The following is a 16,649-nucleotide window of genomic DNA, read 5'->3' as shown; positions in this document are numbered from 1 at the left end:
CCCCATGTGAGACTCTGCACTGGGCATGGAGCCTGCTTAAGATTCTCACTCCCCAGCAGCCCAGGTGCCTCAGCGGTTTAGCGCTGCCTTCGGCCCAGGGCGTGATCCTGGAGTCCCAGGATCGAGTCCCGCATCGGGCTCCCTGCATGGAGCCTGCTTCTCCCTCTGCCTGTGTCTCTGCCTCTCTCTCTATCTCTCTGTGTCTGTCATGAATAAATAAAATCTTAAAAAAAAAAAAAAAAAAGATTCTCACTCCCTCTCCCTCTGTCCCTCCCTGCTTAAAAAAAAAAAAAGAACATTTCTTAAAAGCCATTAATACAAACTTTCAAAAGCTTTAAAACAATTACTTTTGATAAAAATCTTTATTCCCTTAAGCTATTAAAGCCACTTCAACTAATACACGGTCGTAAAAGTAAGCTGCCCCACAACAAACAGCTGCACAATAAATATCCTTTTTTACAGAGCTTTGTGTAACTGAGCAGTTGTTTTCATAGAAACAACGTATTGCTACGAGTGGAATGCTAAGAAGTACACACATCTTAAAGGACTTTAATGCGAATTGTCAAGGTAAAGATAGTATCCTTTACTCTCTCATGCTAGGCTCAACCATTTCATTTCATGGTGAGGAAATTAGAGCCCAGAGAAGAAAGTGGTTTTGTCCATAATTACAGGTCTGTCACGGCTGGACCTTGCAGCCCTGCTTCCCGATGCCTAATTTGCTGCACTTGTCGTTATCCACTGCCCTCTTCCAGGCAGGAGTCAAATTCCCCTTCAGCATATCTGCTCTAGATTCCAAACGTTCAGGTTTTTGAATCCTCACCTACCTCTTTAATTGTCTTTTCTGGACTCACTGTAATAAATACCGTGACTAAAACTGTGTTGGCTTATTAAAGTGCTGATATACGCAGTGAATTTGCTCTTTCTGTGCATCATTATTTCAGAATATCTCAGTATCGGCTTAACATTATTTGTGCTATACATTCATGTTACAGCTGGATCTTACTGTTGCTATGTGTATCACAGCATATAATAAAAAAAAAATGCTTTCAAACCAGATAAGGACATTGGCAAACATAAAGTAAATTCAAATGTGTCAGATTCATCTGATCAGATCAGATCACAGAAACATCAAGAAAATTGAATGAAGAGGAAGCCAGCCATACCTCACTGAATCTCCCTTGGGGGGTAAGAGGGAGCATATTTTTGAATTAATTTTTTATTGATACATACCACAAATTCACCCTTTTAGGGACGCCTGGTTGGCTCAGTGGTTGAGTGTCTGCCTTTGGCTCAGGTCGTGATCCCGGGGTCTCGGGATGGAGTCCCGCATTGGGCTTCCCACCGGGAGCCTACTTCTCCCTCTGCCTATGTTTCTGCCTCTCTCTGTGTGTCCTTCATGAATAAATAAATAAAATCTTTAGGGATGCCTGCGTGGCTCAGCGGTTGAGTGTTTGCCTTCACCCCCAGGGCGTGATCCTGGAGTTCTAGAATCGAGTCCCACATCAGGTTCCCTGCAAGGAGCCTGCTTCTCCCTCTGCCTGTGTCTCTGCCTCTCTCTCTTTCTCTCTGTGTCTCTCCTAAATAAATAAATAAAATCTTTAAAATAAATAAAATCTATAAAAAAATTCACCCTTTTAAAGTGTACAATTCAGTGAGTTTTAATATACTCCCAAGGTTGTAAAACCATCATCACTATGTAATTCCAGAGTCCTCTGAATGTTGTGTGCATTTTGCTTGCAGAATGTACACACTGCAATCTGGCTGTGCAAAAACAATGAGAAAAGAAGACTTTACATTCTTTAATTATCTCTCTTCATCCCTTTGAATAGCAGTAGGTAGTAAAGCAACCTTAAGTTTACCAGCAGGGTTTGAGTTTTTTCCAATTTAGGTTTTTGGGTTTTTTTTCCCCATCATGCTGCCACTTCTTTAAGATAGGATCTTCGACCTTCACGTTTCTTCTGCTCCCGTCTAAGATTAGTAAATTCTTAAGTCAATACAGCATTTCTGTTGTGCTATTTTGGGAGAAAAAAAGCCACAGATTCTCTTCATGGTCTTTGTATGTCTGCTGACATATGACTGGGCACTGCTGATTGTGGAGAGTGGATCACATCAGGACACTCGGAAAATTCCAGAGCCCCTTATACCTTCAACAGGCTGACAGCCTCCCTTTGTGCTTCATTCATCCTGTTTGAGGTGGGAAGCAAAGAGGGAGGCAGCAAATATTCCAGATCTACCAACTCTTCCAGGCTGGCTCTAAGTGTACAGACATAAAACTACTAGGTGTTCTTTTTTTTTTTTTTAAGATTTTACTTATTTATTCATGAGAGACACACAGAAAGAAGCAGAGACACAGGGAGAGGGAGAAGCAGGCTCCCTGCGGGGAACCTAATGTGGGACTCGATCCTAGGACCCCAGAGATCACGACCTGAGCCGAAGGCAGACACTCAACCACTGAGCCACCCAGGTGCCCCAAACTACTAGATGTTCTAAAAGCCACTTCCCACTCCATCCATTGCCTTTCCCAGTTGGCCCTTAATGGTAAAAGTGGGTAGGGGGTGGCCCCCTTGGGCACATGTTCTACCCCACTCTTATTCTTCGTAATGCTTCTTTCAGGCTCCTCTTTCTCACCTTCTATAACTCAAGAAGTGCTTGTAAAGCACACCGCCCTCCCTTCTGGGGGTGGGGGCAACCTTCGTCACGAGATGATAATCCACATCCTAGAGCATCCCTGTGATCTGAGTTGTCAAGGATTTGCTCTTAATATGGAACCCAGGGGAACACCAGGAGCTGGGATTGCCAGATACCAAAACGACATTGACTTAATTGCTCCAAGACACTGTTCCCACTACATGTGGTATTTAATCCTTAAGGACCTCATATTAGAGGCTGGTCAATGCCAGGGTCTGGACCCAGGAGAACCTGGGTTACCAGCTTACTAACTGTGCCAACAATGGTTTTCTGGGAGACTTCATACAAGAAAAATACCGAGAAGGTTCGAAAATTATTATCATGCCACAAAAAGGAGAGAAATCTTAGTTGTTTAAGTAAAGAGAGTCTGGCTATACCTTTTTCTTTTTTTTTTTAAAGACTTATTTATTTATTTATTCATGATAGACAGAGAGAGAGAGAGAGAGAGAGAGAGAGCGAGGCAGAGACACAGGAGGAGGGAGAAGCAGGCTCCATGCCGGGACCCCGACGTGGGACTCGATCCCAGGACTCCAGGATCGCGCCCTACGCCAAAGACAGGTGCTAAACCGCTGAGCCACCCAGGGATCCCTGGCTATACCTTTTTCAATTCTATCTTTTTCAAAAGGAATTTAGGAAAATTGGCAAAAAAAAAAGAAAGCTGCTTAAGGTAGGAACTGATGGAGTTGATTGTGAGTTTGGTTCTGGAGCTTTCTCCTCCTCTGCTGGTCTGAACCTACCTCTGAGGCTTCTCTGACCCATTTGCTCTCTGGTAGGTTGAAGAAAACATGACAACTCTTTCCTAGACTTTGTTTCTTTGAAAACATCTCTGATGTCTCATTCCTGAAAGTAAAGTGAGAAGGAAAACAATCAAAGTGTGTCAAAAAGGCTTTGATTTGGGCTCCCAAAGTAAGGCTCTTGATTTAAATTACTGGTCCTGGAATGCAAGCGCGAGGCATTGGAGGACATTATTTTAGGGATTCATTCCTATGAATGACCCTTGAACCAAACCCAGCCAATTTTGGAAGCTCAAGATCACTTTTGTTTGGGATGGTTACTGGTTACCACCCATCCTTTAGTCCTTGGGACTTCCTTTCTCTTGGTCTCGTTTTTCTAAACTCACTATTTTAGAGATAAAACTCACTCCCCAGAGAGGCAGCAAGGGTTTGGGTGGGTAAAGTGCAGCTCTGAATCCTATGGCCCAAGCTCCACTTTTACTAAGACCTTTGATAACCTGGCACAAATTCACATCAGGCCTTTGCTTTCCTTGTCTGGGCAATGCCAGGTGCAAAGTAGGTAATTATATGTTCTTCTCTTTCTTCCCTACCCCCATAAGCATTTCTAGTAACTCCAGGATGACCGCTTCATATTGCAAGGTCAGGCAAGAGGTCGATAACATAGCAGGAAGATTTCAGAGCTACTGGGAATGCTCAGGGCAAATGAAAGCAGTCAGTTTGTGGTGAAGTTTAACACCCCTGCCAAAAGTTTTTAGTTTCTTTTTGGTGGCTGCTAGAATAAAGAGAGAAAATTTACGAGTCATAGTAAAAACAAAACGTGATACCACCACAGTTTCTTTTGTAATGGCTAGAAACTGAGGTTCTGAGGGGTTAAATTCTAGTAACTTTGTTTTTAAATGTTAAGATCTAAGATTGCATGGAATTGTTAAAACATGGATTCAGCTTTCATAGGGGGAAGTGGCATCTAGTTTCCTACTTTTCATCTCACTGAGATCTGATAATATAAGAAATTAGTGATCTCAGAATTTTTATGTAGCAGTCAGGAAGGTGATTTGTATGGACTTGAACTACACGTTGAAAAATATAGGTTGAAATAGAATATATGGGAGGTACCCCATAAGCTTACCTTTTAAGCTTAGGAAATCTATGACAAACAAAATATTATCAAAAACATATGTAATGTGCAAACTTAAGAACCTCTCTCACTGAACAGCTTCTTTCCCCACTCCTTAATTACAGAGTAATGCATACATTCACATTCAGGTCATCCAGTAATACCAAAGTATACAGCAGAGTTGGTGTAGTATATAAGGTGCTTGCCCAAAATAGAGGAGGTGGGGGGAGGAAGAAAATGTGCATTCATTTATATGATCTCAGTAGCCTGGGTGCCACCTTGCAGGTGGGACAGGGGATGTGCTCCTACTATTCCCTCTTTGGGGTGGGGCTGGGGGGTTGTGCTGTGCTTCTTATCAACAGGAGTGTTTCTCTCGCACTTTTGGAGGGAAAACTAGCATTTAGATGGCATTTATTTATGTGTTTAACGCACATACATTTAGCTCTTACTGTGTGCTGTTTTAAGTATACTTCTAAGCACTTTACAAATATTCATAATTTAATGGATTTAATCACTGTAACAATACATTGAGCCAGATAAAGTCATCTCCATTTTTCAGAAGGATGCTGAAGGACAGAGAGGTTTGGCAACTTGCCCAAGATCACACAGTTAATGATTGATGAACCCAGGATTTGAGGTCAGCAAGCCAACTCTACAGTCCTTACTCCACAATATCTTATAAATTTTAGTATCTTCCTTAGGAATTTCTAAGAGAAAATTTCTGTATAGGATCTTTTACCTTACAAGTGGCCTTTAGAACCTAACCAACATGGTGGTGGGTATCCTCTCAGACTCTTTCTCTGTGGATATGTAGATACCCTTTCGTAAGGATACATGTGCATAACTATGTATATCAATCAATCAATAATGATTGGTGATCAAGAATGCCCAAATTATGCAAATCTCTTTTAATTCACCCTACTCTCAGAATACATCAGTTTGATCCAATTTAATGAATTTTCTCCAATTGATGGAGGTCTAGATGATCTTTTTATATAATACACAAAACAATCATATGAACATCCTTGAGCCCTATTCAAGTGTATCTCAGGAACAAATCCTCTAAAAGTCCTTATCATAAAAACAAACTACACCTGACCACCATGGGAAGTGATGTATGTGTTAGCTAACTGCATTGTGGTCATCATTTCATAATATGTAGTATATGAAATCATTATGTTATGTACCTTAAATTCACACAAAGTCATGTGTCAATTATAACTGCATTAAGCTAGAGGGGAAAAAAAGAACAAATCTGATCCCCAAAAGTAGAATTCCAAGTGGACTGTTGCTTCTTTGTTGAATACATGGATAATTGTAAGGCATTATTGGATCTGACCACAGATGGCAAGGTGATGAATGAGGACTCATACTTAGTCTTTTCTCCAAAATCTTTTTTTTTTTTTAAAGAATGTTGGTGTTCTAAGGCCCTTAAGTGAGGATAAGCCAGCCAGTGGGTATTTGTTCCAGTGACAGACAGACATTTTTGGAAAGAAAAGTTACCCACCTCCCATTTCCTGGATGTGGGGGCGGATGCCCGTTTGTGAGCAATGGTTGCCCAGCTGTTTGTGTCTCTTGAGACCATGTAGTCAAGCTCATGTGATGAGTATCCCAGGGCTGTATTTGCATGTTAACCCCCCCCCCCAGTTACTATCATTATTAAATCTCCACATATGAAATTGTGCCTTCATTTACTGCTTAAAAAAATGAAAATATTGCCAACTACATCACCCATAAGATCTAATGTAAAGTCCATCATTAGAAACCTTAGCATCTGTGCTGGGGCCTTCCCTCCTGTGACTAGCCCAGTCTACTTCCTCTTCCCTTTGTGAAAGCACCGTCACTCACCCTGCACTCTTGCTCTTCCTGCCAGAAAACCTGCTATAGCAAATCTGGTACCTACCCTGTTGCCACATCTGCATTCTCCTCTTTTCCTTGGCTCAGCTTTCCTGTTTTCATTTTTAAAAACTCATTATTGTCTTTTTTGTGAAAGCATTTCAAGTCCTTTGGAGAAATAAGCAAGCTATAAAAATAATCCCTTCATTCAGCATCATTAGGAAGTAAATAAAGCACAAGTTTCAAGATAGCCATCTAATGGCAAAATGGCAGAGCATGGACTTTCAGCTAAAAAAGTGTGTGTGTGAGTCCCAGCACCAGCATTCCCCGGTGCTGTGCCTTTGGAACTGGTTATACGACCTCTCAGTGTATGGGTTAATAACACCTGTGTCATAGGCTTCCTTCAAGCAGTAAATGAGATGCTTAGAAAATCATAAATGTTTAATTAAAAAATCCTAAGATGTGAGTCATTGTAAAGTGTGGCTCATATCACTTTCTCAGTTTTTATTGGGGGTACACTGTATCTTCTGTCTTTCTGTTATCTTCCCATGGCATAAGGAATTTGTAAGACCGGTGTGAGTTCATCCCCATATCACAACAAGGAGCTCTCTGAGCTTTCTTGCCAGACTGGCCCCAACACAAAGCTCCTGCTGGGTGGGCAGCTCGGCCTGAAGGACCAAGGATGGTATCTCCATGTGGAGCACTATTGCAGTTGTTTCCATCTGTGGCCCATGCACTGATTCTCCATTATCCCTGGTGATAGGGGAGGGGAAATTACGAAATAAGCATCAAGAAATGATCATCTTTGGACTGTCACCACCCCTCACACATCCACCTGCCTTCTATTTCCCTCCTTCATCTTTCTTCCCAGAGCCACTGCCCTTGGACAGTCACCATGGTCTCTTTGTCCGGATGCCCTCAGAGGTGTGGGTCACAGATGTTCCCTTTTCAGCTCTCTTCTCCTCACCCTTGTTCCTACAGGGTTCTCTCTGGGAAGGAGTAGTCTCATCAGATTGTTTCCCTGGGTAAAAAAAAAAAAAAAACTTTCCATGGCTTCCTGCTGAAATCAAGTCCGCACTACTTAGCATGATATAGAAACAATACCCCTTAAAGTATTTTTCTGAATGTATCCCCTGTGTGCGCGTGCGTGCACACACACACACACACACACACACTGCAGGGGTTTCTAATATTTTGAACAATTTCATGAAAAAAAGTAATATAATATCCCCTTATTTTCTCTCTCCTCCAACTTTTTGTTTTGAAAATAACAAAGCCACAGGAAAAAAAATAGACTGTCTGTCCTCACCTAGATTCACTGATTTTTTAATATTATGCCACATTTGTCTCCCCACTCCCTTCTCTTTCTCATATTGGCCAAAGTGGTGTAACTTGCAGACACATGAGACTCCATCCCTGCATACATGTGTATGTGTACCCATAACCTAGGATGTAGACATTCTTTTACATAACCACAGTGCTGTCATCATATCACCTATGAAATCCAACAACTCCCTAATGTTATGTTCAAACATATTCAGATTTCCCCAATTATCCCAACTGTGTCCTCCTCCACCCCTGCCCCCCATCCAGGATTTATTCAAGGTTTACCCATTGTGTTTCTTTAGTCTCTTAACATGGAATCGTTCGGACATCACCCTCTACCCTCTGTGCTTTTCAAAGTATCCAGACTAACTACACATTACGGATTTTCCTGATCATTTTGTTCCTCTAACTTCTGTTCTTATAGAGGTTTCTGTGTCTTTTAAAACAACTGAGGTGGATTTCACCTCCTTTCCTTTTTCTCATCCGCCTTTTGAAGAGGAGTCACGATGAGCATGTACAAAGGCAGACGGTAAAAAAAAAAAAAAAAAAAAAAAAAAGGCAGACGGTAGCAGCCAGAGCTGCTCCATCCATTCATTCTTGCAGCGCTTATTCTCTGCATACCTGTTCTGCACAGACACTGTGTAGCTGCCTGTAGCTGCTGGGAATACTGCCCTGAAGAAACAGTCTGGGATGGGCACTTGGGTGGCTCAGTCAGTTAAGCATCTGCCTTTGGCTCAGGTCACGATCCCTGGGTCCTGAGAGTGAGCCCCCATTGGGCTCCCTGATCAGTGGAGAGCCTGCTTCTCCCTCTCCCTCTGCTTCTCCCTCTGCTTCTGCTCTCTCTCTGTCCAATAAATAAATAAAATCTTAAAAAGAAAGAAACAGGTTGGGAGCTCCCCTTCTGCCTCAATTCTGGTGGGGGCTGACCATGAATTAACCAGTATGTAATGGGATGTCAGTCACAGTTAGATAAAGCCTGAGGAATGGACAGAAGGGTGATCTTTCCAGTAGGATCATTAGTGAAGACCAGTCTGGGCAGGTAACATTGTGTCTAGATCTGGAGAGGGTGGGAGAGAGAGACAGAGAGACAGTGAGAAGGAAAGCAGGAGAGAGAGACAAACAGATACAGAGACACGGGGAGAGATAGCCAGACAGAGACAAAGAGAGATACGGAGTAGGGCAGCTGGCCAGGCAGTGGGAGTGCAAGCAGCCAGAGGCTCGGTGGGGGTGGGGGTGGGGGTGCGGTCAGAGCGAGGGGGAAGCAGGGTGCCTCGAGGAGTGAGGGGTGGAGGAGAGGACCCTCCAGGGCCTTCCCCTGGACCTGGCTGCGTGCTCAGCGGTGGGCACTGTGAGGCCTCATCCAGGTCCGTATTCCCTCCTTGTATAGCATCTTTGTGGACGATCAGTGAAACACAGCTTTTGGGGAGGGAGTGGAAGTTAAGACTGGTGAAAAAGAACTTGCCTATTTACTTATCAACTGTAAAACCTCTCTTGCTTATTTACAGGTCAATTAAAAAACCCTCCTCCATTGCAGAAACTTTAGCATATTATAAAAAGGGAGCTGTTTTGAATCAAAGAAGTACTTGCTTCCCCTTTATTTTGGGAACTGCACCTCACTAGTTTCAGAAAGAGGTGTGACTGTCCTTTAGAGGCTTCATATATCCAAAATGAGATGATAAAACAAGTTGAAGGTAGCAGCCAACTAGAAGCCTGCAGGACAAGCTGCAGAGATGAGCTGTGGCTGTGGTGCCCTGTGGATGACAGTTTGACAGTTCAGAGATCTTGAGATTGCTTAGAACAATTCCTCCCCTGGGAGTTATTTCCTGATTCCCACCACTTCCTCCCCCAAACTCCGAATCATCTTTCCCTCCTCTAAAGTTCTAGGCAGTGGTCCCCAAATGGCAGTGTTTCCGAATTCCACAGATTACTGCCCCCCCCCCCCCCCCCGCCCTCCCTGCCTCCCTTCCCCCTCCCTCCCGCCCTGCGGCCCTTTACTGGGCCGCAAGGAATTTCCTGGAATGTGTCCAGGGAATCTGTTCTGTTGAGTTTGATGATTCTTGTGTTCCTTCAGCTTTGGGAACCACTGCCCAATGGAACCTTCTAAAGCAGATCATAACAGATTTTTTTTTTGTTTTTAATGTACAGATACTGTGAGGCAAGATTCATATCTGACTTCAATTTTTGAAATCATCTCTTTAGTCTCCAGAGTGCTTTGTGTGGTACAGTTCTCTGTACATCCTAGTACTAATCGAAGAAATAAATAAAGGAGTTTAGCATTCAGAAGCATGGTGATGTCATTCATTCTGCACTGGTCAGGCCTGAGTCCCTTCTGTCCACGGTTCTTCTTCCAAAGTATTGTGCATGGTCATGGCTTGCTGATGCCATCATTTGTGCCACTAGCTCCACCCTCTCTCCTGGTTTCCACACTCCCATACCTTCCCTTTAAGCCCACTGGATCTCATCATCTGGGTGCACTTCCCAGCATGGCCTCTGCCGTGTCTCTCCTCTTTTATTTCCAATCTTGGTGAAGGCCACCACCATGTTCCCAGGCCCCAAGCCACGTTCGATCAGAGCCAGGTTCTGTGCTATCCAGCTCATAATCATGCTCACCTCTAGGGCCTCAAGACCCCTCACTTCACCTCGCACATTATGTCCTGGTGAAATGACAAGGTAAGAAAACCAACTCTCCAGCCTGGCACACAAGGTGTGCCTCCCTTTCCATTCTCATTGTAGAACTAGTTCCCTGAAGGGATCAGCTTGACCCTGTTCCCTGAAAGAGTAAGATGAACCAGTTCCCTGAAGCGGCCACGCTATCTCAGGATCAGTATTTGCATGTGAAGTTCCTTCTTCCTGGAATCCCCTTACTGACTTTGCCATGTGACTGGCATCCCTCCCATTTTGACTCACAGAGCATTTCCTTCAGGACTTTCCCCTGGTGACCTTTCTTTCCACTTGTCTGAGTTAGGTGCCCTTTCCTAGGTCCCGTGTGTCCTCTGGCATTGACTCGCCACACTGTAATGTAATTTTCAATCACAAATCTCTGCCACAAGAATATGACCCTCTTTAGAGCAGGAATTGGTGCTCAAGAAGTCGTTGTTGAATGAATGAGTGAATGAATGAATGAACAAGCAAATGGGTAGGTGAACAGTATTCACCTTTGAGTTTGTGAAGCTATCTATAATAAAGAAGGAAAATGTATTCTTTTGATTCTTTATTAATAGAGATATTTTGGTAGCTTGAAGCCAGTTCTAAAATGGTAAAACGATGTCGTTGCTTTTATATTCCTACAGGAAATATGGGATGTATAAAATCAAAAAGGAAAGACAATCTGAATGACGAAGGAATAGATTTGAAGACTCAACCAGTACGTAATACTGACCGAACTATTTATGTGAGAGATCCAACGTCCAATAAACAGCAAAGGCCAGTAAGTAGATAGTCTCAGGGGAGAATTCCCACAGCAGGATCAAAGCATGGCTGCGTAATTTAAACGCCAAATCTGTAACGTGTGCATGCAAAAAATCAGATCCATCACTCGGGCCTCAAATAATTTTTGATATGCTTTATAACTTAATCCTTTAAAGAGTTTGTAGACATTCTCGAGATAACCAGGCCACTTATTACACAAGAAAGGGCCTTTGATCCTCCTCTCATATGTAAAGAAAATCATCTTTCATATTGCTGGTGCAAAGACCCACTCTTTATATATAAAGATAAATCTATTTATCTGAACTCCTGTGACTTAGGATAAGTGGTGAGATTAGCGCAGTGGTCTGGGAGCAAAAGGAAATTCTGCATTCAAATTGGAAACTAAAATAAGTGCTAATATGCCCCTTGGCATATCACATTTTATCCTGTATCTTGTCATTCTTCAGTTAATTCCAAACCGTACAGATTCTGAAGTTGTCATGACTTATTATAGAGAATTGAAAGATTAAAAAAAAAAACGCACAGCTAATTCTGTCCCCTGACCTTGGACATTAAAGTATCTATACCAGAAATTTTATATGTGTAATATGCTGTTCAATGAAGTTGGGAAATGCTGGGCAAAGAAAGACCTAATACTTTCCAGTTTCATGAAGAAGAGAAACCGAGCTTTTAATAGTTGGTATGTTAAATTCACTTTATTTCAGATTTAAGATCTTTTGTCCTTTCCATCTATCTTATATATATATATATATATTAAATAGGAAATGTAGGAATTTATATATGTATAAATTCCTATAGCCGAGTTTTTATAGAATTCCTAAGCATTTAAGCTGGAAGCAGCCTATTTCAAATTAGCCCCAATGCCTTTATTAACAATTTTCAGGTTGTCTCCAGCCTGACATGTTTTAAGTATAATGCCTTGGCATTAGAGAAGTATATTATTGTTACCAAGCCTTCTACAAGCTCTTTCCCACCACTCCCGATTATCCTGTCACTATGAGCTATGTCAAAGTCTCATGCCACTGTTGAAATTTTGAAGTCACTGTTGGCCTTCTATAAAAGAAGTGAAGATGAAGAGTGAATATATTATTGCTATTATTGTACACAATGTTTCTAGTTAGATAAATTAATGTTATAATTATATATATGAAAACTCAAAATGTATGGCTATAACTTTAACAATTTAGTGACGATAAATACCTAAAATACCTATAAAAACCTTTAAAACGTTACCTAAACAAGTATAAGTGTAGAACTATATTGTGTAAACATAATTAATAGAAAAGAAAATGATTTAAGGAATTGGAGTTACACACAGTTTTCTTATGATAGATTTTAAGACATCTCATTAAAAGAATCTGGTCTCCTGTACTAGGCATTTTACATATTTTGAACCCAAATTTTCTTTTGAAATGATGAACAAACATGCCCTTTATTCAGAAAAACAAAGGCAAATCATATAAACTTACCATTTTTATTCCTATTAAGAGTAAAAGAGAGTTGGAAAAAATTGAGTTGGAAAGCAGAAATGGTAAACAAGGTTGCAATATTGCGACTCCCTCATGGATGCTGTGTTTTAGTCTGTGCCTTCTGTGGTTAAAGATGCCCTTGTTTCCTGAGCCCATTAGCTTGGCCTTAGCCCATGGCCACGGATAACACTCCCATCTGTGGCCAGATGTGCCAAAAATGCACACACCCTGGCTTGGTGTCAGAGGAGCTCTGATGAGCCGGTGAGGTGGAATCGATGGAATGCAACAACACCCCGAGGAAAAGACATTTTAAAGAGAGAGTCATGGCAGATGAGCTGCATATATGTATTTTGGGCTTCTAAAAAGCCCGTTTGCAAATTAAAGACTCTTTGGTATTTGAAAATCAGCTTGCTGCTTTCAAAGTGATTTAATTAGTTTTTCATCTTCTAATTATTTCCTCTAAACCATTTGTAATTGATCATGTATCGTAATTATGCAAATCCACATGATTAAAAATATCAGTCTAGAACTTCTTAAAGTAAGTATTCAAGGATAACACGGACTCACGATGTTCTGATACCGGGACGTGCAGTCATGCCCCCTCCTCTGCTGGCCCGACCTTGTAATTAGAGATTTTATCATGGGCTAACTTTCAGCAGAAATTTAAATTTCAAAAAAATGAAAGAAAGAAATTTAAATTTCAGTGCAAACTGTTTTTGCCTCATTCCATTCAGTCACTTAATCAAAAGGAAAAGTTGCATAAGATTTGTGGGCATAGGCCTTGGACAGTACTTTCCTTACAAGGGGCCCATGACTTCTTACCTCCTCCCCATGATCACTGAGAGAAAAAGGAATTTGATTTAAGAGATCATTAAGGTGGCTTTGTGTCCCACAGATCCTTCCTGCTAATTCACCTCCCAGCCAAAGTAATGGGGACGCCATCTGTCCCCTTGACAGAAGCAGGGTCAACCTCAGGAAGCCTGGATCCCTCAGGACTTGTTCTCAGCTGCTAGTGACAGAGGCCTGACTGGTTTTATTTCTAAACAAGTCTGGGAAACGTGGAGATCAGTCCTGGGTAAACTGGGGGTCCTGGAGAGGACCATCCCTGTCTTCTGCTCTGCTGTCCCTGGTGCTTGGCTTCCCTGCTCAGACTCCAGCCTGTACCTGTTCACTTCCCGCCACCTCAGGCAAATTGCCTGCTTTCAGGAGGGAGAGCCCTGTCTCTGAACTGTGTAGGTGGGGACACAGCTCGGCAACATGCTTTCTCTGTTCTCCTCTTCTTCCTGGCTTCTTAAATTAGCCATTCTAAGCCTTATTTGCTACCATGAGAAAAGTGATATAATGTACAACATGAATGTGAGTAAGAAAAGCTAAACATGAAAATCTTTTTCCTAACAAATCTTCTTTCCTAGGTTTCAGAATCTCAGCTTTTACCAGGACAGAGGTTTCAAACTAAAGGTATGTTTACATGGCAACACAGTGGGGTTTTTTGGGTTTTTCCCCCTTTCTTTACTGTTAGAGATGCTATAAGGTAGTCAGCTTGGGTATTCTTGTTTATATTTTCATTGTAGAAAAATACATGGGGTCACCTGGGTGGCTCAGTGGTTGGGCATCTGCCTTTGGCTCAGGTCATGATCCCGGGGTCCTGGGATCAAGTCCTGCATTGGGCTCCCTGCAGAGAAACTGCTTCTTCCTCTGCCTGTGTCTCTGCCCCTCTCTCTGTGTTTCTCGTGAATAAATAAATTAAATCTTGACAGAAAATACATGTAGTATAAAATATATCATTGTAACCATTTTTAGTGTCCAGTTGAGCAGCATTAAGTACACTCACATCATTGGGCAGCCAGCACCACCATCCATCTCTGGAGCTTCATCATTACCCCAAACTGGAACTCTGTCCGAATTAAGCACTAACTCCCTGCTCCCCTACTCCCTTCAGCCCCTGGCAGCCACGATTATACTTTCCATCTCAATGAATTTGACTACTCTAGGGACCGCAAATAAATGGAATCTTAGCGTGTTTTTGCCCTTTCGTGTCTGGCTTATTTCACTTCGTGTAATGTCTGCAGGGTTCATCCATGTCGTAGCTGGTGTCAGAATGTCCTTCCATTTTAAAGCTGAATAGTATTCTGATCTGTGTACAAGCCACATTTTGTTTATCCATTCATTTGTCACTGAACATTTGGATTGTTTCCTCCTTTTATTATTATTATTTTTAAAGATTTTATTTAATTGAGGAAGAGAGAGAGAGTGAGTGAGCATGACCTGTGTGGGGAGGGAAGAGCAGAGAGAGAGGGAGAAGCAGACTCCCCCCGAACATGGAGCCCGACATGGGGCTCCATCCCAGGACCCTGAGATCATCACCGGAGCCAAAGGCAGACGCTTAACCAACTGAGCCACCCAGGTACCCTTGTTATCTCTTTTTAGCTATTGCAAATAATCCTGCTCTGAACATGGCTGTATCATTTCTTAGATATAGAGCTGGAATTAAGTATAGTAGTAGGGTCTGTATGATTGGAGATAACATATACTGTATCCAGTGTGTGTAATATGTTACTTACTGCAGACCATGTGGGCTCTGAGCCCCCACTAGGCAGGAAACACACTCATTATTCATTATGTGCCTGATAAAGACTTGTTAAAATGTTACCATTGATGGATTCTTGAAAATTTTCCCTTTCCTCCTTCATCTTTAGATCCAGAGGAGCAAGGAGACATCGTGGTAGCCTTGTACCCCTATGATGGCATCCATCCAGATGACTTGTCTTTCAAGAAAGGAGAGAAAATGAAAGTCCTGGAGGAGTAAGTACACCCATGCACACTATGCCTGCTGTCCCTTTTCTCTAGCCACTGAGTCCTGTCCCCTTCAATTTGCTTCCAGTAGCACAGCAATAACCAGCCTCGCAGCCTCCTTGCTGCTAGCAGGGCTTTGGAAGTAGAAGGAATATGGTCAAAGGGATCTTCCCGCCCTCTTGTCCTGACTCACAGACCTGTGGCTCAGACCACAGGATCTCAGTACTGAGAATATGGATTTCCCCCTAGTCTTGCACACATTGTCATCCTGGCCCACCAATCAGGGTTGGAGGAGGGAGCCCCCTTAGTAAGTACAAGGTGCTAAGTGGTTAAGAACAGTTATCGCTTACTGGCTGAATGGGAACCTGGACCTAATCCTGGCCCTGCCTCTTGAGAGCTGTGCGATCTTGACGAGTCACTTCAACTCTATACCTGAGTTTCTTCACTTATGAAATGGAAACGGCAGTACCTCTGTCACTGGGGTTGATATGAGAATGTTGTGTGCATGTGTGTATGCAAATACAGTATAGGCATCCAGTAGGCCACAGCCTGGTGTCAGTTGTGGTTGTCCTTCAAGTCTTGCATTCCAGGAACCTGACTGTGTGGGGGAATTTGAAGATCATAGTTGAGGCTCATGAGGACCCCTCCACTCTTGTCTCCTTCCCTGGCCCTGGCCTCCTCCTTGACTCCGTGCTGAGGACAAGAACGTGGGGATGAGCCTACCTGCTTGGAATTGCTTTATGGTTTCTATTTCTTATCACCGAGCATCTCCCTATGGAAATGGGATGTTTTAACAAAGGTGTTTATGACGTCAGAGCTGTGGTTCACTGTTCTCTTGACTCCTATTTCTGTAAGGATCCTACGGCATTTCTTAGATATCCTGGGAGAGATTACAAACATGTTGCTTCTGCAAGATAGGAACCATTTTCACCAACTCTTGTGTGTGCAGCGCTGAGCACAGTGACCCAGTTGTGAGGCTGTTTTCCTTTGCCTGAGTCTCTACACATATTTTTTTTTTCAGCAAAAGGAGTGAATTTTCCCACTGGATTCTGGGGTTCCAGGGATCTTCCCACCCTCCCTCACCCCCAAAAACAGACACCTTAAAACAACTGCTATTGCAGCTCTTGACTCTTAGATCCAAACACTTATTTTTTTAAAGATTTCATTTTTTTTAAAGTAACCCCTACCTACACTCAACATAAGGCTCAAACCCACAAGCCCGAGATCAAGAGTCACATGCTCTACCCACAGAACCAGCCA

General features: G+C 42.5%; 1 protein-coding gene across 5 annotated transcripts in view; it reads left to right on the top strand.

Annotated features, from left to right (window-relative positions):
• LYN (LYN proto-oncogene, Src family tyrosine kinase) overlaps positions 1-16,649 on the top strand; it is a 115,861-nt gene that overhangs the window by 44,568 nt on the left and 54,644 nt on the right. For 3 of the 5 annotated variants that reach the window (XM_055318380.1, XM_055318382.1, XM_055318381.1), the window contains exons 2-4: positions 10,989-11,125; positions 14,009-14,054; positions 15,293-15,398. In XM_055318380.1, coding sequence (XP_055174355.1) covers positions 10,994-11,125; positions 14,009-14,054; positions 15,293-15,398 — 284 coding nt within the window. In that variant the 5' untranslated portion in view covers positions 10,989-10,993. Of the gene's footprint in view, positions 1-9,047; positions 9,063-10,988; positions 11,126-14,008; positions 14,055-15,292; positions 15,399-16,649 lie in introns of those variants that run through there. The other 2 variants (XM_055318384.1, XM_055318383.1) reach the window with 2 other exon arrangements.

This window comes from Nyctereutes procyonoides, unplaced genomic scaffold, assembly GCF_905146905.1.
Source record: "Nyctereutes procyonoides isolate TBG_1078 unplaced genomic scaffold, NYPRO_anot_genome, whole genome shotgun sequence".
In the NCBI taxonomy this organism is placed as follows: Eukaryota; Metazoa; Chordata; class Mammalia; order Carnivora; family Canidae; genus Nyctereutes; species Nyctereutes procyonoides.
The sequence above is the reverse complement of the archived record's forward strand: the minus strand, read 5'-3'. Positions and strand labels throughout refer to the sequence as shown.